Consider the following 24,943-nt stretch of genomic DNA (forward strand, 5'->3'; position numbering starts at 1 on the left):
TGATTCCTGAACGTTTTCATCACCTTCCAGAAAACCCATATCCGTCAACAGTCACTCCCTAGTCCCCTCTTCCCAGTCCCCTGACAAACACTAATATAATTTCTGTTTCAGTGGATTTGTTTATTCTGGACATTTCATGTAAGTGGAATCATACAATATGTGCTTTTTTGGTCTGGCTTCTTACAATAAGCACAATGTTTTCAAGGTTCATCCATGTCATTGCATGTATCATACTTTATTCCTTTTTAAGGCCAAATAATACTCTGTTGTATGGATGTACCACATTTTGTTTATGCATCAGTTGATGGACATTTGGATTGTTTTATTTTATTTTATTTTATTTTTTTTGCGGTACGTGGGCCTCTCACTGTTGTGGCCTCTCCTGTTGCAGAGCACAGGCTCCAGACGTGCAGGCTCAGCGGCCATGGCTCACGGGCCCAGCCGCTCCGTGTCATGTGGGATCTTCCCGGACTGGGGCACAAACCTGTGTCCCCTGCATCGGCAGGCGGACTCTCAACCACTGCGCCACCAGGGAAGCCCTGTTTTATTTTTTTTTGGCCATGCTGAGTGGCTTGCGGGATCTTAGTTCCCCAACCAGGGATTGAACCCGGGCCCATGGCAGTGAAAGCGCCAAGTCCTAACCACTGGACCGCCAGGGAGTTCCCTGGATTGCTTACATTTTGTGGCTGTTATGAATAATACTTCTGTGAACATTTGTGTTCAAGTTTTTGTGTAAACACATGATTTCAGTTCTCTAGGTTATGCCTAGGAGTAGAATTACTGGGTTATATGGTAGTTCTCTGTTTAACTATTTGAGGAACTGCCAAACTGGTTTTCAAAGCGGTCAAGCTATTTCATGTTCTCACCAGCAATACATGAGGGTTCCAGTTTCTCCACATCCTTACCAATACTTGTTACAGTCCTTTTTTTACAATTATTATGGCCATCCTAATGAGTGTGAAGTAGAATTTTATTGTGGTTTTGATTTCATTTCTCCAATGACTAATAATGTTGAGCATCTTTTCATGTGCTTATAGACCATTTGTGCATCTCCTTTGGGGTGTTTTATTTTTTAAGATGAAAAGGAGGGTCTCAGTACTTGAAATCTGAGGTTAGAAATGTCTAAAAGATAATATAGGGAAGCATAGTTAAAGGATTCCATACCTACTTTTCTTTTTCTTCCTAGTGGTTTTTCCCCATAGCTAAATTTTTTAAAGTTGTGATTTAGGCCTATCGTCTGAAATCCAGCATAAAAGCTTTATTTGTGCTACAAGATTCTAAGCATTGGCAGTGACCAGAAAGTGCTAGTTTGTTTCAAAGATACTTGAATGTTACATTAGAACATTATATTGAGTATTGCTGAGTATATTTTTTGCTTCAATCGTGATGTTTAAAGATCTGAAATTAGAAATTTCTTGTTATTCTAATACATTCTAACATGGATAAAAAACGTTCTTGACAGCACAGACCTGGAATTAATTTTCTAACTGTGTTACCAGTTTACTATGGGATGTGTGAAATACTTAAACTTTGAAGGATTTAAATTTTATCATCTTCAGAGCTATTCTTGTAGTGAATTTTGAGGTTAATTTATTTTTAAAACTGTCTGTGTGTAAAAGACTCTAGTTTAGTATAGGTTGAGGGTTAACCTGAAGTTTAAAAAAGGAATGATTTTCTTTGTTTGTCTAATAGAATAATCCTCCTCTGAAATCACGGAGCTTCTCACTTGCATCTAGTGGTAATTCTCCTATATCCCAGAGGAGACCCAGTCAAAATGCCATTTCCTTTTTTAATGTTGGACATTCCAAACTACAATCAGTGAACAAAAGAACTAACTTACCTCCAGACCATCTTGTGGAAGTCAGAGAAGTAAGTATGAATTGAAATCAAGTTAAAATGCATAAAATAATCTTAACTGCTTGGTTTTGACACACAAAAATTTTAAATCCTGTGTCTTCTGGGGCCCTCAATGTTTAAGTCTTAAAGAGTCCCTGATTCTTTAGGTGTCCTAAGTTTCCTCAAGTCTGTCAACTAGGTTCTGTGTACAGTGTCATCTTTCAAAAGTCTGCATCTTTCATTTCTCAAGTAAGAGTACAGACTCCTTTAATGTAAAATTTATGATCAAAAGGGTTATTAAGCCTAGTGGAAAGACTATATGGTCAAGCAACTGACTATCTTCTTTAACTGGTACATGTAAATAGAGAATTCCACACACACAAAAAAATAGAATAGTTAAATCCTTGATGTTGCCTTATCTCACCATTTTCTTCATTCTCTTTCAAACTGAGTACCAAATAATTCTAGTTAATAAAGAATGCAGTTGTTAGGTTCTTAATAATCTGGGTGTATTTTACTGAGTTAATTTTGGTAGAGCTTATAAATATCTGTTTAGTGAACTGTGAAAATAATATTATAAATCACACCCAAATGATTTAAGGCAGGAAGCTGGGGAGGATGTTCCCTCTATCAAGTTATTTTGGTTTGTATTTATAGATGAAGAAATTGAGATTTAAAGAGATGAAGTAACATCCTTGAGATAAACAAACAATAGCTTTGACTCACTTTCTAGTCCTGTTATAAATAAGTGACAATTATAAATACCTTTTTTCATAAAACAATACATTTTTAGTATTTATGTTGATGATATTCAATCTGTTGATAAATATTGGTGTTTGTGTCTTAAGGAAATCAAGGTACTGATATATTAATCTACAGTGAAAGAAAAGGAAATATTAAAAGTGGTTAAGATAAGGGATAGAATAAAGAAAAATATCTAGGGGCAGACTTGTATCATAGTATGTTCCTTAACCCTTAAAAATTAGGCTGCCATGAAATTTTTGGAAATCTTTGATCATGGCTAGTGATGGGAGCTTGAGGGTTCTTCAGAGATGCTGATAATGTTCTGTTTCTTGATCTGGGTGTTGGTTACATGGGTGTGTTTGGTTTATGAAAATTCATCAAGCCTATATACTTGTGAGAAGTGTACTTTTCTATCTGTAATACTGTATATCAGTATATATACTTCAGTAAAAAATTCAAAACAAGCAAAACGCATGTTGTTGAAGTTGTCATGAATTTTGGTGCACATTTTCACGGAAAAGGAACCTTTTTGTATTTGAGATTTTAGCTATCTGTGGAGACCTCTGCTTGTCTGTGCTTGGATCTTTAGGACCTGCTGTACTGAGACTGTTGTCATATCTCAGCTTCTCTTCTACTGTGATGACTTTAATCACCCACGCTTCTCTTTCTTGCTCTAATGGTTCTTTTGTTATTCTCACACTCAGGGGTAATTTCTTACAGTACCCACACTATAATGTTCTGTGATTTTAAATATACCTTTCATATCATTGTGATAGCATGTTAATGTTTAGCATGTAACTCTGACACTTGTATGTAGAGAGTGTGTGTCCCCAAAGTTTCACAACTACCTCTTTAGGAAGGACAGGTATTTACTTACAGAACTGACTAATTTAATGGAAGCTTTCCTGAATTATGGCACCAGTAAATATCCTAAGATTTGAGGGTTGACCATTGTTTGGCGATCTCTGTGCCAATGCCACATCCAAAAAAAAAAAAAAAAAAAAAAGTTTTAGTTGAGTGTCTGTGTTTTCACTAGGTTGATGTTTTTGCTTTTAAGAACTCAACAGGTCAAATGATAAAATTATAACTCTATTAGGAACATTCTGAATTCCAATGGAATAATTCTATTTGTGAGAAAATAGTGCATTTGGAGAGTTTATACCATTTTTTGTCCTTCAGACAAAATTTTTTAATAAATTTATTTATTTTATTTATTTATTTTTGGCTGCGTTGGGTCTTTGTTGCTATGCACGGGCTTTCTCTAGTTGCAGCGAGTGGAGACTACTCTTTGTTGTGTTGCGTGGGCTTCTCATTGTGGTGGCTTCTCTTGTTGCGGAGCACGGCTCTAGGTGCGTGGGCTTCAGTAGTTGTGGCATTCGGGCTCAGTACTTGTGGCTTGCGGGCTCTAGAGTGCAGGCTCAGTAGTTGTGGCGCACGGGCTTAGTTGCTCCGCAGCATGTGGGATCTTCCCGGACCAGGGATGGAACCCATGTCCCCTGCATTGGCAGGTGGATTCTTAATCACTGGGCCACCAGGGAAGTCCAAGAACATGTTTTAAATGCTTACTTTGGACTAATTTTAAATTACAGAAAAGTTGCAAAAGTAGTACTGGGTTTCTATATATATCCCCCACCTAACTTTTTGTAATGTTACCATCTTTCATAACATAGTATCAAAACCAGGAAATTATATAGATACAATACTGTTAACTATAATCCTTATTCAAATTTTAACAGTTTTTCCACTGACATTCTTTTTCTGTTTTGGGATCCTGTCCTAAAATGTTGCATTTAGTTGTTGTTATTACTACTTAGTCTCCTGTCTGTAATTGTTTCTCAGTCTTTCCTTATCCTTCATGACCTTGACACCTATGAAGATCCAGTTATATTTATTTAATGTTCCCAATTTGCATTTATCTGATGTTTTCTTAGTATTTGAGTGAGATTATACATTTTTGGGAAAAATACCCTAGAAGATATGTATCCTTAGTACCTATATCAAGGAGTTCATGATGTCAGTATGTTGTATTACTGGTGATGTTGGCCTTGATCACTTGGTTAGGGTAGCTTCTACTGGATTTCTCCACTGTAAAGTTGCTGTCTTTCCCTCTGTAGTTAATAAATATCTTGGGGAGGTACTTTGAGACTATGCAGATCCTTTTTCTCTTCAAAGACACTGAGAAAACTTTTGATACCACGCTGACCTATGGTTCCAGGTAAGAGTTCTCAAGCTTTTTGTGGTCTTGGGATCCCTTTCAGTCTTAAAAATGATTGAGGACTTCAAAGAGCTCTTGTTTTACATGGGTTAAATTTACCAATATTTACTAGAAATTTATTAGAAATTAAAACAGGTATTTTATTTATTATTATTTTTTATTAGTTATCTCTACATAAAAACAGGTATTTCAAAAATACTTGTTTTAAAATTTTATTTTAAATGTTTTATTTTAAAATAAAAATTAATAAATTCATACATGTTAATATAAATAACGTATTTTTATGTCAACTATTTTTTCCCAAAACAAACAAAATAATTGCACTCAGTTTATTGCCATATGTAGTTTTGATTGAAATATATGAAAAAAAATTTGGCCTCACACAGATACGTGGTTGGAAAAAAAGAGGAATATTTTAATAGCTTTTTAATTGTGGCTATTCTTCTCTGATACGCCACCAAAAATTGACAGTGGCAGTTTCTTAAGTGTTAGATGCAGTGTGGAATCTAATATATATCAGTGAACTTTTCATATTCTGTTTCATGAAAATACATTGGTTCGTCTTGCACTTTGAATGGATCTTTAACCTATGCACAATTTTGTAACACTACGCATTAGTCATTTGGAAAATATTAGTTCAGAGTTATGCAGGTCTTACAGATGTTGGTATACAATATCAAAAATTCACATTCATTAAGATCCCCACTAATCTCATCAGAAAAGGCTTTTAGTATGGGAAACCTGTCAAGCTCATGGTAACTGACATAGGTTTTCCAAGATTGTAATTTCATTTTAAAGCTCAGATTTTATAATTGGCCACAAATACTGTCAGTTGTTTTTCTTGAAGTGGCAAGTCATTTTGTTTAATTTGAGATGTCTACCACATACCCCCAAGCCTGAAGAGCCATAGTTTCTAACAGTCGTTATTTATGTCAAGGAGGACCATCCCTGTGTTCCTCCTTTTTTCTACTGCAACACCCTATACTTCTGTCCTCCGGTCACCAAATGTGTGGAGGCTTCCTCCACACTAGGCAGTTCTCTGACCCTCTGCAGACTCCACCTAGGTGTTCTACAATTCAATTCAGTTCTGACACTATTTATCTGAGATAGTATCTGACCCCACTTCAGATGCTATTCGCAAGTCCAGGTTGTCACCTGTGTTTGTAACCCCACCTATAAATGGGAGGTTTCCATTAACCCTTCTTCAGGTTGGGTCATTTGCTAAAACAGCTCACAGAACTTGGGAAAACAGTGTACTTACTATATTACCAGTATATTATAAAGGACTGTAACTCAGGAACAGCCAGAGGAGGAGATCCATAGGGCAAGATATTGGGGAGGGGATGCAGAGCTTCCATGCCCTCTCTGGTTGCACACCCTCCCAGCACCTCCATGTGTTCACCAACCAGAAGCTCTCTGAACCTCCTCCTTATGGGTTTTTATGGAGGCTTTATTACTTAGACATGATTGACTCCATCACTGGCCATTGGTAATTAATTCAACCTCAGCTCCTCTCTCCTCCCTAGAGGTTGGGGGGTGAGGCTGAAATTTCCAACCCTCTAATCTACAGGGTTGAGTCCCCTGGCAATCAGCCCCCATCGAGGGATTCTGCAAAAATCACTCCGTTAACTCTACTGTGGTTGAAAGCGGTTTGTTATGAATAACAAAGAACACACTTCACCTTTATGCTCTGAAGCTATTACAGGAAACCAAATATTGTAACAGAAGATGCCCCTATGCTCTGATCACTTAGGAAATTACAACAGTTTTAAGAGCTGTGTGCCAGGAAGAGGTGGGATTCTTTCATGTCAGATGGTGATCTGTGGAAAAAACAGCTAGTTCAGCTTGCAGCTCAGTCTCATAAGTGCATTTCCTTAGGCCACCACAGTACTTTGGTATGCAGCAGAAGTGCACTTTTTTTGATATGCAACGGAAGTGTACTTCTCATTTTTCATATAGACTATTAAAAAATGTGTACTCAAGAGTCAAGATATAGTAAAACTAATAATTTTTACTAGTTTTTCAAGAACATTCTTAAGTAAAACTGGCTCACCCCCAGCTCCCCGCCCCCCCCTTAAGTGCATGGAAGTGAAGAATACAATGATGACTAGTACTGTTGATGATGATGACACTGCCTTCATTCTAACTAAGACACCAGCAGTTTTACCCACCATTGCTTTCACACCATCAGTGCAAATGCCACCAAGTGAAAAAGGCAAATTAATTTCCTAAAATTATTGTGAAAATAGTTTTGACTCCATAGACCGCCCGAAAAGAGTCCGACAAGAATCTGCAGAGCACTGTTTGAGATGCTTTTCTAGAGTGATCCAGCTCCAGGAGGTTGTAATGCAAAGATATAATTCAAAGTGAGTTTGAAAGGAGTATTTTAATCAAAGTCCATGGGTAAGTCCGGCAATAGTTAAAGTAACAGTTGGCAAAAGCAACTGACTATTGAGAATAGAGTCATCTTGTGCTTGAACATAGATTTATTACTAAAGTGTTAAAGTGATCTATTTTAGTATTTACTGTTTATTATTAGTACAGTTTATCAATCACTCCATTAATCAGTGCATGCTTCATGCTGGTACTATGCTGTACCCTGGGAGGGGCTAACATGATCAGTCTAGTAAGGGAGACAGACATTTAAAATACAAGCAATAAAATCATGATTCTCATCTGGTTTTCAGACAAACTAGATGCCACTTAAGTGATGTACACTATCACCATATTTGCCATATCTAGCTACAAAACACAGATTAAGCAAGTTTTCAGCTTTCCTGACGTTTTTTCTTTCTTGAGGAACTGGTTTCATAATGTCAGGAACAATCACTAAAACAGCTTCACACAATCAGTTCTATTTCATTGTAAATATATATGATCAACTCATTTGTTTGCTTTGGAAAGAACCATAACCAAATTTTAACATTTGCACTATAATTATAATTTAAAGTTTATTTTTTCTAGTTGAGAACATCACTTTCTTAGGCATCTTGACTTCTAACATCAGCACTAGCAAGTGGCTTTTTTGGGCCATTTGCACAAGGAAACACTTTCTTCTCTTAAGTGTTATGTTGTGATAGCTGATTATTTATGTTGTCAGTATCCTGCTTATGATTTTTCCTTTATTAAACTTTTATTGGCTTATAACATAATATAGAAAAGTATACAGATAATAAGTGTACATCTTTTCTTTTTTCCTTTATGCTCTCTGAAGAGTGTAGTCAAGTGAACAGGTGTTTTTAATTTAAATGTCCAGTTTTTCAAATGTTTTTCTTATGGTGAGAATAAGAAGTTATATTCTCTAAGTTCAAGAAAGAAAGTGAGGGGACTTCCCTGGTGGCGCAGTGGTTAAGAATCTGCCTGGGGCTTCCCTGTTGGTGCAGTGGTTGAGAGTCCGCCTGCCGATGCAGGGGACACAGGTTCATGCCCCAGTCCGGGAAGATCGCACATGCTGCGGAGCGGCTAGGCCCGTGAGCCATGGCCGCTGAGCCTGCGCGTCTGGAGCCTGTGCTCCGCAATGGGAGAGGCCACAACAGTGAGAGGCCCGTGTACCGCAAAAAAAAAAAAAGAATCTGCCTACCAATGCAGGGGACACGGGTTCAATCCCTAGTCTGGGAAGATCCTACATGCTGCAGAGCAGCTAAGCCTGTGTACCACAGCTACTGAGCCCGCGTGCCACAACTACTGATGCCCGCACGCCTAGAGCCTGTGCTCCACAACAAGAGAAGCCACCGCAATGAGAAGCCCACACACTGCAATGAAGAGTAGCCCCACTCACCACAACTAGAGAAAGCCCACACGCAGCAACGAGGACCCAACCCGGCCAAAAATAAATAAATAAATAAATATTTTTTAAAAAAGAAAGAAAGCGAAAAACAGCCTCTTGTTTGGCTCTAGATTGAAGCTCTTAGCAAGTAACATGGAGCCTGTTTAACCAGCTCAATTCAGTCATTAACAGCCGTGTTTTAGTATACTTACTTCTGAATGTTAATCCCTAAGGGCCATACTTCCTCCACTCTGTTACTTTTGTTTTTAAAGTCAACCCATCCTTGAATTTTGTAATTCCCCAAAAAACCTGTATAAGATTAGCTCTTTGATTTGTTCTGGAAAAACAGTTCTTCCTTGCCTGGAAAGCAATAAATTCAGTTTGGTTTCAGATATAGTTGAGCAGTATTTTTTTCCCTCAGCAATACTAGCTCTTACTGTGACTTGTTTAAGAAATCTGACAAGTGTAAAAGTTAGTATTTGCTTATAACATTGCTAGAAGCAGAGGGGAAGAGCAATTATATTAAAGACCCCTAGACCAGTGAGAAATACAAAAGAGGCATAATACAAGCTTCCCATTTCTAATTACATACCAAGAAGTTCTTTTAGAATGAAGAAGTAGGGTAAGTATGTAATTTGGTCTTCAAACTGGAACAGGTTTAGATATAATTACAGCGGACTCTAAGCATAAACCAGGACTGCCTCTAGAAATTTGGAGCTTATGCCTCAACTAATTATAGAATTTTGTCTACAGTTTCTTATCTGGCTTTCTGCTCTGTTTAATTAGCCATAGAAGTTCTTTTCATTAGACCAGAGGTAAACCTAATGGATCTGTTTGACCCCCTTCCCTTGATCTTCATCCCAGTTCTTAATTAACCTTCTAAGTATGTATCCATGTATAAAAGAATCTGACACACAAGTGTGCATCTTGTAATTTTCATGTAACTACCTCCTGGATCAAAAAATTAAATATTACCAACACCCTAGAAGACCCTCTCATGCCTCTCCATCATTACATCCTCCTCACTATCCTGACTTCTAATACCATAGATTTATTTTGCCTGTTTTTGTAATTTCTAAAACTGGAATCAAAAAGTATGTGCTCCTCATGGCACAGGGAGATCAGCTCGGTGCTTTGTGACCGCCTGGAGGGGTGGGATGGGGAGGGTGGGAGGGAGGGAGATGCAAGAGGGAAGAGATATGGGAACATGTGTATATGTATAGCTGATTCACTTTGTTGTAAAGCAGAAACTAGCACACCATTGTAAGGCAATTGTACTCCAATAAATGATGAAGATGAAAAATAAAGATGAAAAAAAAAGATGGAAAAAAAAAAGTATGTGCTCCTTTGGGTATGGCTTCTTTTTAGTCAGCATATGTTGGAGATTTACTTACGTATTGAGTGTAGCAGTTCCTTTCTTTTCACTGCTGCATGGTGTTTATTATATGGATATACTTTAATATTTTTAATTTGTTCCAGTGTTGATAGACATTTGAGTTGATGGACATATATACATACATATCTGTTGGTTATGTAACTAAGAATGTTGGATCATGGATTATATTTATTTAGCTCTATATATTTAACTCTAGTAGATATTACCAAACTGTTTTCCAAAGTGTTTGTACTTATTCATAATTTTGGATTATTGGGAGTTAGTCCTAGCATTTATATACAAAAACATTTACACACACACAAACAGTCCCCAACTTACAATAGTTCAACATACGATTTTTTGACTTTACAATGGTGCGAAAGTGATACACATTCGGTAGAAACCGGTCTTTGAATTTTGATCTTTTCTTGGGCTAGTGATGTGTGGTACGATATTGTCTCCTGATGCTAGGCAGCAAGCCACAGCTCTCCATCAGCCACGTGATCATGAGGGTAAATAACTAATACACTTGTAACCTTCCTGTACCCATACAGCCATTCGTTTTTCACTTTCAGCACAATAGTCAATAAATTAAATGAGATATTGAAGACTTTATTATAAAATAGGCTTTATGTTAGATGATTTTGCCCAACTGTAGACTAATGTAAAAGTTCTGAGCATACTTAAGGTAGGCTAGGCTAGGCTAAGCTATGATGTTCTGTAGGTTAAGTGTATTAAATGTATTTTTGACTTAAGATATTTTCAACTTACGATATTTTCAACTTAATAATGGGTTTATTGGGGTGTAACGCCATTGTAAGTGGAGGAAGATCTGTATAGATACCTTCATACCCACACTTTTCATTTAACAACCCTTTTTTCTGGTAAGGGTGACTGTTTGATCCAGTATTACGCATGTGTTTTCAGGGGCTGTTTCACGTATGACACACTTAATTTTCTTGGTAGGATCATTTCACATCTCTCTTTCACTAGCCCTCCAATGAACTGTATTAAAAATTGTCTGGAACAGAGTCTCTGAAATCTAAAGGAGTCTCTCCACTATAGAGTTTCTTTGTGAGTTAAAACAATTTCCAAAGGGTGGACAATCTGAGAACCTTCTGCTCACAATTGAAAATAATTAAGCATAATAAATTCCGGGGTTTTGTTTGTTTGTTTTGCCGCACCATGTGGCAGCATGCGGGATCTTAGTTCCCCCACCAGGGATCAAACCTGAACCCCCTGCAGTGGGAGCATGGAATCGTAACCACTGGACCACCAGGGAAGCCCCTAAATTCAGTTTTCATTTTTAAAAATTGGGTTGCTCATCATCGTTGTTATTCCACTGACTCTGTTAGGAACTGTATAGATAGGCCTCCTAATCAAAAAGCGTATTGAACTCTTTTAACTTGAAAAGCTTATATCCAGTATTTGCTTAAAATCAGCCTAATGGGACCAGAAAGTTAGACTGGGAAAGCAGAAGCATGTAAACTATCATGATTTCACTGTAGGTTCAAATTGAGCCTGTCCAGATGTGCTGTGAATAAAGTGGTTGAGAGCCCAGACTGGGAATTATTTTTACTTTGGAGTGAAATATCTAATGCTGCTATGAAAAATGATCTGGAATGTTCTTTCTGATGACTTATATAAATGTATACTGTTAAAGAAATTTATATAAAGGTGGAAGTCTTTTGATCTTTGTTTCTGCCAAAGAAAAAGTGTAGCTGCCAACAAAAGTTACCGTCTTTTGAGAAGCACTATTAAATGCTTATTGAGAATAGCCAAACAAATTGAAAATAGATTTCTAGGTGTAATATGCCCTAAAAATGGCAACTGTATGTTTACATGTTATACAGAATATTGTTATTAAAATGGCAACTGTATGTATACATGTTACACAGAAATTGAGTGGGACACACAGAATTGTTGTTTTCCTTAGATGATGTCTCATGCTGAAGGACAACAAAGAGACTTAATTAGAGGAATTGAATGCCTTCCTGCTTCTGGCCATCTTAGTTCCTTGGACCAGGATCTCTTAATGCTCAAGGCTACTTCCATGGCAACTATGAACTGCTTAAACGACTGCTTTCATATTCTCCAGTTGCAGCATGCATCACATCAGAAGGGCTCATTGCCTTCAGGTAAGTTATTGCTTAAAGGTAGGACTTAACATTGCAGGTCAAAACATGGAAAGGACCAACTGTATCCTTTGTAATTCTACTCCAGAAAATCTTAATCAAAACGAAACGAATAGAAAACCAGCAAGCCTCTTGGGTTTTTAATTATCACTAATGTTATACAAAGTCTTTTTAACTGTGATTTTTCAAATCTAAAACCATTTTAGGTCTCATATAATTACATATCCCTTTAGAAACCTCAAACTCAACATGTCAAAAACTGAACTCAAAACTCACGTCTTCTATATTTCTGTTAAAGTTGGTGGCATCACTCTCTCTCGATGATCAAAGTAGAAACGTTGGAATGATTCCTTGAGTTTTGCTTTAGTCCACTATTCATTATTTCCATATTGAGATATATATATATTAAAGTCTAGAACTTCCCTGGTGGCACAGTGGTTAAGAATCCACGTGCCAATGCAGGGGACACGGGTTCAAGCCCTGGTCCGGGAAGATCCCACATGCCGCGGAGCAGCTAAGCCTGTGTGCCACAACTACTGAGCCTGCGCTCTAGAGCCTGTGAGACACAACTACTGAAGCCTGCACGCCTAGAGCCCATGCTCTGCAACAAGAGAAACCACCACAGTGAGAAGCCTGTGCACAGCAACGAAGACCCAACGCAGCCAAAAATAAATAAATAATTTTTAAAAATAAAGTCTATCAGTCACCTTTCAGTTTGAAAAATAAGATGTACATCTAGTATTTGAGAGCACCTATTTGTTGAAATTAATTTACTGGGGAAAAGAATGTTATTGCATGGGATAACAAAAAATGAGTTTTTCTATTAAATGAGATGAATAAGCTCATCATTTAAAAAATTGAGATATAATTGACATATAACATTGTGTAAGTTTAAAATGTTGATTTAGGGCTTCCCTGGTGGCACAGTGGTTGAGGGTCCGCCTGCCGATGCAGGGGACACGGGTTCGTGGCCCGGTCCGGGAGGATTCCACATGCTGCGGAGTGGCTGGTGTGATGAGCCATGGCCGCTGGGCCTGCGTGTCCGGAGCCTGTGCTCCGCAAAGGGAGAGAACACAACAGTGAGAGGCCCACGTACCGCAAAAACAAACAAACAAAAAAAACCAAAATGTTGATTTAATACATTTATATATTCGTGTACCACCAAAGTGTTAGCTAATGCCTCAGTCTCATCGCATAATTGTTATTTATTTCTTCCTTTTTTTCCTTGGCCATGTCGTGAAGCTTGCGGGACCTTAGTTTCCCAGGGCTGGGCAGTAAAAGTGCCAAGTTCTAACCACTGGACCACCAGGGAATTTCCTGTCATTTTTGTAGTGAGAACATTTAGGATCTAGTCTCTTAGCAGCTTTGAAATATTTAATATAGTATTGTTGACTACATTCTCTGTACTGTGCATTAGATCTCCAGGACTTATTCATCTTCTAGTTGCAGGTTTGTACCCTTTTAACAACATCTCCCCAACTCCCCCACTCCCATCACATTGTATTAATAGTAGTAACTTAATATTTCCCAATACTCATTGTTTTCTTATCCAAGGAACTCCCCTTGCTTGTGGAAGAAAGATATTTGAGGAAGATGTTGAGACTTTGTGCAGGAAAAAGTTTACCAAGTCAGATCTTGATATGGATAGGGTATGAATCCCATCCTCACGTGTGCCTAAATTCGATATTTCAAGCTAACAATAACAAGCTAATGGCAATTGTAGATATAGGTCAGGGCAGTATTACAGAGGCCAATAAGTTATGTATGTTCCACTTAAGGAACTCATGGTCCACTTGGGGAAGAAACATGTAAATAGTTAACTATAATATGTAAAGTGCCACTTACAATGGGAACAAAGTACTGTGGGAGAACATGTGAATGGACTAACACTTCTGGTAGAAAAAAAGTCTGGGAAAGGCACAGAAAAGCTAAGAAAACCAATTAGTTCAGGAGTGGGAGGTAGGGGAGAGGGCATTCCAAAGAGATAGAAAAGCCTAAATTGTGCATTGTGAGCATGGACTGTTGTCTTAGAGGAATTATAAGTAGTCCAATATAAATTTTCTCCTGTTATAAAGCACTCATTATAAAAAATTTAGAAACTACCATGCAATTGAAAGAAAAATCATATGTTATCTTACCAAGCAGAAGTTGCCCCCGTGAATATATTAGTACATTCCCCACCAGGCTTTTCTTTCTTTCTTTTTAATTTTTGTTTTACCTCATAGTTGTTTGAAGATAGGTGTTTGTAAAATAGATAACCAACAAGGATATATTGTATAGCACAGGGAATTATAGCCATTATCTTATAATGACTCTTAATGGAGTATAAGCTATAAAAATACTGAATCACTATGTTGTACACCTGAAACTAATATAATATTGTAAATCAACTATACTTCAGTTAAAAAAATAAATAAATACTTGATTAATTAAATACTGTGTAATTTTTAAAATTCTTAGAATTTCATTTGTGTAGTTTAAATTAATAGTCTTATTTTTTAAATGATTGCTTTGTGATTAATGAAGCATGCCCAATATAAATTTGTATTTTTTTAATTAAAAATGCGAAACACACTGTAAACTTTATAGAAGTGTTTGAAATAAAAGGTATTCTCCCATATCACTATTTTTTGGAGCACAGATTTATGGGTATTTGAGAGAATTAACTAATACTGGTATTTCTCACCATAAATTGTCATATTTTCCAAATTAAGTAGGTAGAAATTTATTCTTGTCAGTTGAGAATGAAGATAAAACTGTGAAGAAAAAAAACTGAATTACCTTCCCACTCAAATTTTGAAATGATCCAAGCAATGAAATCTGAATAAAAATTAGTGTTTAGTCCCATGAGGTCTTAATGTATATTATACAAAAGCACAGCAGTGATTATTGATGTAGAAGGGTCCTGAGACCAAATGATTGGTTTGATTAAGAGTTTTGTTATGCTTTATCAGTTGAGTGATCTCTTAAAACAGATCTCTTAAGTCTGGTGTTTGTGTGCATTTTATTTCGAGAAGTAAGGAAATCTAGATATTGATATTAAAAATAAACATTTCAAGGTAGGAACAAAGTGGTTTCATTTCTTTGGAATTTTGAAAGAGACCCCATGAGGGCATTCCCCTAATTATGAATCCCCCCGCCAGTGCCAAGTGAAACTGAACTGAGTGGCAAGGCAAGATGCTCTGGTAGCCTGATAGGTACTTTGTAATTAATTCCTCTACTCAAGTCTGGGATTTTGTTATAGACTAAGTAAATTCCATACTTCTTTTAATTTCTGCTGTGGTAGTCTGAGCATCCCTTAATGTAGCACTATATAACCAAGTTTCCTGTGAAACCTAGATGAGCCTCTGAAATCAAATGGAACATTTTCCATTATTGATTAGGCATAGAATCCACTTTGTTAAACTAGTTGAGGGTAATAAGAGACATTGAGTCATTAATTGAGAAGATGACAGGTCTCTAAATGTGACCACTATCTTTCACTAGGTCAGCTATTATTTATTCAGTAGGAGAGCCTTTCAGTTTAAAAGTATATGGAGCTTTTTTATATGATTGGAAAAAACATAATGGGCATGTATTTGCAATTCTTAAATTAGATCAAGATCTTGATTAGTTAGAAAATTGCTACTGAGAGTAAGGTTCAACCCCAAATTGAAGCAGATTTTATTGTTTCACAGTCCCAGGTTCCTCCTGTAATTGTGACTTCCTTTAGCCTAACTGCATAGTCATACTAGAGGGACAGGGTTCATGCAGAAAGGCCAGCAAATCAACTGTTAGGGTAGGAATATACTTTATGATTCATAGATTTGCATAAGAAGTGAGTTTAGTCCTATTCAGGGTTGATTCATTTAAATGGTATCTGATTTCAAGTTGCAGGTTGCTGTGTTGTGAAATACCCAATCGTGATGCTCATGCTAATGAGCTACAAGTCACTGTCTTGCAGAGTCTCTTAACAGGTTGAATTGCTTTTAGTCTTGTAGGCTCAAAAGAAAATTGTTTAATAAAATCCACATTTGCTGAACTTTCCAGATTATGAGCAAGTTTCAGCGAAAGTTTTCTCTTACTTCATCAGGAACGACAATCGAGTGGTTAGAACCAAAGATACCTTTATCAAACCACTATAAAAATGGAGCTGACCAGCCCTTTGCAACTGAGCAGAGTAAACCAGTGGCAGTCCCAGAAGAGCAGTGCGTTGCAGAATCTGGACTATTAGCAAGGGTAAGGTAATATGAACATAGAGTTTTGGAGTAAAAATTAGAAATCACTGAAAAGCATCTTTTCATTGTCAGGACATGTAAATCAACATAATGAGAGCATACTCTAGACGTTGTTCTACTTTAAACTGCACTGGCTTTGGAAGGGGTCTATTGTGTAAAACTTGTACATAGTTTTCCAGGTTAAATTATGTGGCCTTTTTAGTTTTAGTTTACTTTTGCTTCATATAAATGTATTTAAAAAATGAAATTTGCATGTTTTTCTTTTTCTGGAAAATCGCTTTTCTAATAGAAAATTATTCGCATGATATTTATCTCTTACATTTCTTAATTTAACATTATTTACTAGGTGTTTACTATTAAGTTCATAAGTTTAAAAGTTTAACATTAAGGTTTTGTTGATAGTAAGCACTTTACCAAACCAATTTTTAAAAGTGTTAGTCTACTTAAAATAGCACACAGTCTTAGGGTTTAATATTTTTATAAAGTAATATTAAGTCCACATTTCTCAGAAGCTAAACAGTGTTTTCTTCTATTCATAGTTCCACCACTGTAACAAATCATACTGTTTTTTTGCCTTTTGAGTTTACATCTGTTATATTTATGGTTATCATAATTACATAGATAGTTTTGTTTTAAGCTCTTTTTACTTGCTACTTCTCATAGGTATTCTTATATGTTATTCTGGCCTATATAATAAAAGTTTTTAGGTTGAAGTAGGCTATTGAATGTCTAGGTTGTTTGTTATTTTTTGTTCTTATAAATAATGCTCTATCATTTTGTCTACTGCTTTATTTTTTTTTCTCCCCTTTATTTGGATTATTTCTTTAGGTTATATTCCCAACTAGAATTACTGAGTCAAGAGTAATGCACGGTTTATGGTTATTTTTATAACAGCAAATTACTTCTTAAGAGAAACATATGACACAGGGACTTCCAAAGCTGGCAAAGGTCTTGACTCAGTGAGGCAGGCAGTAGCAGTAGGGTGGGTGGGGGAGAAGAAAGAAAAAAAATCCTTTTTTTCCTATAGCTTTTTGACTAATTCATCTGTGGAGTCAAGAAGTTAGTAAGTATTCATTAAGTTAGCTAATATGTGACAAGTCCAACATTAAGAATTAGAGGAGACACAAAAATAGAAGACAGTTCTTTCACTGAAGAGACTTAAAATCTATTTAGAGTCACAACACATATATACTGAAACAATGAGATGATAACATAAAGCAGTATTTTTTATTTTTTTCATCTTAATAGATATCACTTAGATTCTTGGGATGTGGGCATTCAGGGAAAGAAGAGAGGTATATGAGTAGAGTGGATGAGGAATGCTTTGGAGAGAAAGTGGAATTGAAACTGGGCTTTGAAAGGAGACAAGGTTTGAAGAGAAGAATAGTAGTAAGGGAATCTCAAGATGGGGGAGTAACACAAGCAGGGATACTAAGGCGTGTGTACTTATTGCAGAAAAGGCTTGCCTGTTGATTTTGAACCCAGGTCCTGTCATTTACTAACATGTGGGCCAATTGATTAACCATGCTTAGCTTCCTCATCTGTAAAGCAGGGGTAGTAATACCTTATAAGATTGTTATTTAGATAAAATAAATTCAGCAGAGTACCGGGTTTATGGAAAATGACCCCAAGGTTGTTGGATTTTACAAATCCAAATGACCATTCATGTTGCATGCTATGTGGAATGATAATCCCCTGAGCACTGCTCCATAGAATACAGTGTAAACTGTGCCCCCAAGGAACATAAAACCCATGCAGAAGAATTTAGTCTTAATGTGATACATAATGAGATCATGAGCATGGAGAGGGATGCGATATGTTTAAAAAGATTGTTATAGATATGACTTGGAATTAAAGTGTGGATAGAAAGCTATGGAAGTAGAAATGAAGACAAATGAATAGGTAATGTGCATTTCAAACGAAAAATCAATTGAGCTTGTGATTGACTGGATATAGGGTTGGATCAAAGATGACTCCAAGTTTTTGAGACTAAATGATTAAAATTGTGGTGCCATTCGCAAAGCTAGCAAAATTAGGAAGAAAGAGCTTTTTGCAAGAAAAGGTTTAGTATGGTTTATGAACATGTTGAATTTTATTTGAGAAGAGGACATATGATTGTTAATGTATATGAAAAGCAACTGGAAATGATGTAACCAAAGCTTTGGAGAGAGATCAGGACTAGAGATGTAATTTACAAGTGAAAAGTTATAAACTATAGGTCATACACTCCAACATTTTCGTACTTCTAAATGAGAGTACAAAGCATGTTGGAGGTCAGGATAGAGGCATATGTTAGAGATGGGGCACAGAGGTGGGGAGGAGAAGATCGTTGAATTTCCAAATCTTTTGAAATGTTGAGTAGACCAAGTATATGACCTAGTGCAAATAGAAAAAAATAAGTGCATAGATTTTTTTATTTTTTAAATTACAAAAGACATTAGACTCCACTCAAGCATACCAGAAAAGACCTGAATTTTTCAAAAATTTCACATATGCCTTCTTTGGAATATGAGTGTCAATGCAAGCTTGAAACGTACATTACAGTAGTGGAAATTTTGCTGTCAAGTGATAGAGGAGGTAAACCTCAGTGAGGCTAGAATGAAGCTCACAGTTCCTTAGTGTCCAAGTCAGAAATCAGGAAGACAAAAAAATGGGATTAGTATGAGTTTTGCAGAATATTGGGGTTTCCCTCTGCCATGCAATCTCCAAATAGTATGAATTCCTAGAAATTCAACAGGCCTTGCCACTGTATTTGCTAACCATTCTGGGTTTTTAGGGATTTTATATGTTTGAGCATGTTTATTTGAATTTTTGTAATGCTTTTTTTTTAACCTTAAGCTTTCCTTATTTTATTTTATATTTTATTTATTTTTGGCTGCATTGGGTCTTCATTGCTGCACATGGGCTTTCTATAGTCGTGGTGAGCGGGGGCTACTCTTTGTTGTGGTGCGCAGGCTTCTCATTGCGGTGTCTTCTTTTGTTGCGGAGCACAGGCTCTAGGAGCGGGCTTCAGTAGTTGTGGCACGTGGGCTCAGTAGTTGTGGCTCACGGGCTCTAGAGCGCAGGCTCAGTAGTTGTGGCACACGGGCTTAGTTGCTTTGCGGCATGTGGGATCTTCCCAGATCAGGGCTCGAACCTGTGTCCCCTGCATTGGCAGGCAGATTCTTAACCACTGCGCCACCAGGGAAGCCCTACCTTATTAAGCTTTTCTTTAAGAAAGGCATGACAATCTCTAAGAAGGGCCATTTCAAAAAGAAAAGAGAGCTTCCAAATTCTTCTGTTCACATCATGCTTTAGAATCAGTATTTAATCGTGAATAGAATTCCTTTTTTTTCTATTTTAGTAAGTGGTTTGACTATTTTTATAAAAAAAACAAAAACTATTCTTTTAGTTTTTCTGCCAGATTTTTTTTTTTTAAGAAGATGTTGGGGGTAGGAGTTTATTAATTAATTAATTTCTGCTGTGTTGGGTCTTCGTTTCTGTGTGAGGGCTTTCTCTAGTTGTAGCATGCGGGGGCCACTCTTCACCGTGGGGCACGGGCCTGTCACTATCGCGGCCTCTCTTGTTGCGGAGCACAGGCTCCAGACGCGCAGGCTCAGTAGTTGTGGCTCATGGGCCTAGTTGCTCCGCGGCATGTGAGATCCTCCCAGACCAGGGCTTGAACCCATGTCCCCTGCATTAGCAGGCAGATTCTCAACCACTGCGCCACCAGGGAAGCCCTAACCTTAAGCTTTTCTTTAAGAAAGGTATGACAGTCTCTAAGGAGGGCCATTTCAAAAAGAAAAGAGAGCTTCCAAATTCTTCCATTCACATCATGCTTTAGAATCAGTATTTAATCGTGAATAGAATTCCTTTTTTTTCTGTTTTAGTAAGTGGTTTGACTATTTTTATAAAAACAAAAACTGTATTCTTTCAGTTTTTCTACCAGATTTTTTTTAACATCTTTATTGGAGTATAATTGCTTTACAATGGTGTGTTAGTTTCTGCTTTTTAACAAAGTGAATCAGCTATACATATACATACATCCCCATACCAGATTATATTTTATCTCATTAGTTTAATATTATTTTCATTAGAGGAAACCACAAAGTAAACTTTGTGTATAACTTTGTGTATAATAATATTTAAGGCTGTATTTGCATTATTAATCTGTGTCCTAGGTTCTGACCTCAAATGTAATGGTACCTTTCAGAAGGTTGGAGAACATTATTTAATTAAGATCTGTTAGTTTTTTTCCCCTCAACATTTCTCAAATGAAAAATTGTTATATTTGGAATTCATATATATAAAGAGGGATGATCAGGTTTTCCCCTGTTTCATAATGAGTAAACATTCACTGGTATACTTAAACTATATTGTGCATCTGACTTAGGGTAGAAAACAGGAAATAGTTCCTGACAGACTTACTAGCCATTGAAAAGGGGAATTGAAAAACTTGCCTTTGGGATCTTTCTTCAAGGTCATAAAAACAGAAATAATTCTGATATACACAGTTGTTGTGTTTGGTCTCTGAAGAAATGAACTAGACCATTAATTGATTTATCAGAATTTGAGCTAGTAAAGATTTCTTTGTTCGAAGGAGAGAGAAGAAAAAGGAGAAAAACAAAGGCAAAAGAATAACCAGAAACCCATTATTCTTTAACTGTGTCACCAAGTTTTGTACTTTGTTTTTAATATTTTGAGAACATTAAGTTCTTGATTTTATACCTGATTAGGATTGGTTTTCTTTGCCTAGCTGTATAGAACAGATGGGCTTCTTGTTTGACAGGATTTGGTTATGGGAAGAGAAAGTTAAAGGCAGAGACATTAGAAGAATCATTTTCTTTTTAAAATCCTCATAACTTAAAATTTAATACAATACCAAAGATAATATACTCATGAAGTCTGTCTTGCACAAAGGTAATGAAAAGAGGTACCACTGAGAGAGATGGGACACCATCCCCACATAAACATGGAAAGTGACATCTTTTTTTTTTTTTTTCTGCTGTGGCCTCTCCCGCCGTGGAGCACAGGCTCGGACGCGCAGGCTCCGGACGCGCAGGCTCAGCGGCCATGGCTCACGGGCCCAGCCGCTCCGTGGCATGTGGGATCCTCCCGGACCGGGGCACAAACCCGTGTCCCCTGCATCGACAGGTGGACTCTCAACCACTGCGCCACCAGGGAAGCCCAGAAAGTGACATCTGATAAGATTATAGAATCTTGGGATTTGAAACTTTTATTTGTTGCTTAAATAGAAATAAGAAATTAGGTTTCTCTTAACCAGTTATTTGGAGCGAAGACCCTATTGAGATGAGAGTAAACATTTTTGGTTTATCAAGGAGTTGTTTTATTGATTGAAGAACTATGCAGAGAACATTTTGTGGCATTAAGACTGCATAAACAACTACAAGTTTTCTGTACCTGCACCTAGAATTCTCTTCATCCCCAAAGTTTCTTCCTGACAACTCCAAGGATGCGTGAATATCTAAATATAGATTACAGAAGTTAGACTTGACATGTATAGTCACTTTAAAATTTTACTTTTATAGTGTTAGCTTAGAAATAGGGCAAATATTTAATTCTCAAAACATCTTAAATATAGGTAGTGGTAGGGTCCCCTGGCAGGTAGTCAAAGCCTGCAAAGCCTAAGTTTCAGGTGAGACATTTTCACTCTTTCTGAAAAATCCTGTTTTCACAAAATATTGTGTGTTTTATGTGTGATATTTATGACAAAACCACAATATGTTCAATGTCAGTGATAATGGGTTCATTGAAGGAAATCTGTTCCATGGCCAAGTGATGGAAGTTGTATTTTCAGAAAGATTTTTGTCTGTTCTCAGATTCATTTAGGCCCAATATAAATGTCTTCATCTGATGTTTATACTTTTATTCTTTTTTTAACATCATTATTGGAGTATAACTGCTTTACGATGGTGTGTTAGTTTCTGCTTTATAACAAAGTGAATCAGTTATACATATACATATGTTCCCATATCTCTTCCCTCTTGCGTCTCCCTCCCACCCTCCCTATCCCACCCCTCCAGGTGGTCACAAAGCACCGAGCTGATCTGCCTGTGCTATGCGGCTGCTTCCCACTAGCTATCTATTTTACATTTGGTAGTGTATATATGTCCATGCAACTCTCTCAATAAGCACTAGTAACAATAGACTTTTGCTTTATTTTGCATCAAGGAACCTGAAGAAATAAATACAGATGATGAGGTGCAGGATACTTGTGACAACAAGGAGGATGACCTGGGAGCTGTGGAAGAGCAACGCAGTGTTATTCTACATCTCTTATCACAGCTCAAGCTGGGCATGGACTTAACAAGAGTAAGTAATGGGATAAACAGTCTAAGGAGATCATTCGATTAGGACTATACCTATGATTGTTAATGTTGTCAGGGCTTTTTAATCTTTATGAGTTGGTTTCTTAGTTGCTTGATCAGCATTTATTTTCATAAAAAATGTGATAGGTTTTTTGTGCAGCATTAAGTCACATGGCAAATAAAGACCTATAGTCTTGTTTCTGTACAAAATAAAAGGGATCCATTGGGATACAGAATTGGAAAATCTAAAGAAAAGGATATAATCCCACAAAACCATTAAAGTCATTGATACTTCTACTTTATTCTTACTTCCCATTTTGGATAGTGTTTTGGGTATTAATCTATAACAGAGATCAGCAAACATTTTCTGTAAAGGACCAGATAGTAGATATTTTTAGCTATGTGGACATAGATCTCTGTTGGAACTATACTTGACTCTTGAACAATGTAGGGGTTAGGGGCGCCAACTCCCCATGTAGTTGAAAATCCGCATAGAACTTTTGACTTCCCCAAAACTTAACTACTAATAATCTGTTGTTGACTGGAAGCCTTACCAATAACATAAACACTCAATTAATGCAAATTTTGTTTCTATGTATATGTATTACTAGTATATACTAGACATCAAAAATGAAAAGATAATGTGAAAAAAATTTTTTTACAGATATAATGATTCATGCATTGATAATGAAGAAGCAGCAATATGATTGCTTTATGGTAGCCTAGTGTAATCAGCTTCATGGTAGCCTAGCCTATACACTAATGAATGAATTATTATAAAATTTTTATGACATACAGTATTGCAGTCATATTCATGAAACAATATTGGAAACATTGTTACATTTTTAAAAAAAACCCACATACCTGTGATAATACACAGTTTTTCTCTCATTGTGAGAGAGGTACGGTACTTTAATGTAATTCTTTGAGAGCGAGGTTATAAAACAGTAAGAAAATGAGGTTATAAAACAGTAAGAAAACTAACATATTATTCATTTTATATTACATACTACTCACCTTAATCCTGTGTAAGAATAGACTATCCACTTCAATACAAGTCTTGCACATGATGTTCTACATGTATATTTTTGTATATTTATTGGAAAAAAATCCATGTATAAGTGGACCTGCAGTTCAAACCCATATTGTTTAAGGATCAGCAGTACTCAACTCAGCCTTTGTAGTGTGAAAGCAGCCATAGATAATATGTTGGATGGGCATGGATGTATTTCAGCAAAAGTTTATTTACACAAACAGGATGCCAGATTTGGCCCAAAGGCCATAGTTTGCAAACCCCTGGTCTACAGCCTTGCTGCTTTAAAAGTGTGGCCTGAATTAATTTGATAGTGAAAGCCCTTTCACTATATACGTGTATATCAAATCACTACAGTGTACACTTTAAATATCTTAGTTTTATTTGTCAATTATGCCTTAATAAAACTGAAAGAAGAAAAAAGTGTGGTCTGAAGATCAGTAGCATCACCATCACCTGTGAACTTGTTAGAAACGCATAATCTCGGCCCCCAATCTCAAAGTTAGAGAACCAGAATCTTCATTTCAGTAATATGTATATATACATTAAAGTTAGAGAAGCACTGATCTATAGTTTTTAATTTTAGGCCCATCTTCTCCATTCCCAGTTTATCAAATTAGTGTGCCTTAATTTGTTTTAACAATTAATCCATGACATTGATTTAAAAAGCCAGTAAGGTTTAAAACCTATGTATGTCAAACATTTACTACTGTGGAATTACATACTTTGAGTTACTATTGACACTACTTTGCATTAGTGTGGGATTTCAAACTTGACTTCACGAGGTATATTTCAAATTGAGGTTTTTGAAGGTAGTGGAAGTGTATATTAAAAGGTTGTTTGATTCCAGTGAGTTACTCACCTGAAAATGCAACTTAAATATAGAAAGCATTTTTCCTTTAGCATTCATTTTGAAGCATTTCCAAATCAAAAACATAGTTCTTTCTTTACTTAGACTTATAGTAGTTATAGGAGGGTTTTTAAGTAAATTGATTGAATTAATAGCCTACTAAGAAGCAGACGTTTTAGGAATAAAGAAACCCATTTAAACATTCATATTTCATCTAACCTTAGTATTCAACTGGATATCTTTTTTTTTTTTTTTTTTTTTTTTGCGGTACGCGGGCTTCTCACTGTTGTGGCCTCTCCCGTTGCGGAGCACAGGCTCCGGATGCGCGGGCTCAGCGGCCATGGCTCATGGGCCCAGCCGCTCCGTGGCATGTGGGATCTTCCCAGACTGGGACACGAACCCGTGTCCCCTGCATCGGCAGGCGGATGCCACCAGGGAAGCCCAGGTATCATTTTCATTCTAGA

The 24,943-nt window shown here is 36.7% G+C and overlaps 1 protein-coding gene across 1 annotated transcript in view; it reads left to right on the plus strand.

Annotated features, from left to right (window-relative positions):
* The window catches only part of OSBPL11 (oxysterol binding protein like 11), a 99,223-nt gene that overhangs the window by 32,668 nt on the left and 41,612 nt on the right, over nucleotides 1-24,943 (plus strand). Inside the window, exons 5-8 of the mRNA XM_060150436.1 lie at nucleotides 1,693-1,869; nucleotides 11,873-12,074; nucleotides 16,144-16,289; nucleotides 22,460-22,600. Coding sequence (XP_060006419.1) covers nucleotides 1,693-1,869; nucleotides 11,873-12,074; nucleotides 16,144-16,289; nucleotides 22,460-22,600 — 666 coding nt within the window. The remainder of the gene's footprint in view (nucleotides 1-1,692; nucleotides 1,870-11,872; nucleotides 12,075-16,143; nucleotides 16,290-22,459; nucleotides 22,601-24,943) is intronic.

The sequence above is a fragment of the Lagenorhynchus albirostris genome, chromosome 5 (genome assembly GCF_949774975.1).
Source record: "Lagenorhynchus albirostris chromosome 5, mLagAlb1.1, whole genome shotgun sequence".
Taxonomy (NCBI): Eukaryota; Metazoa; Chordata; class Mammalia; order Artiodactyla; family Delphinidae; genus Lagenorhynchus; species Lagenorhynchus albirostris.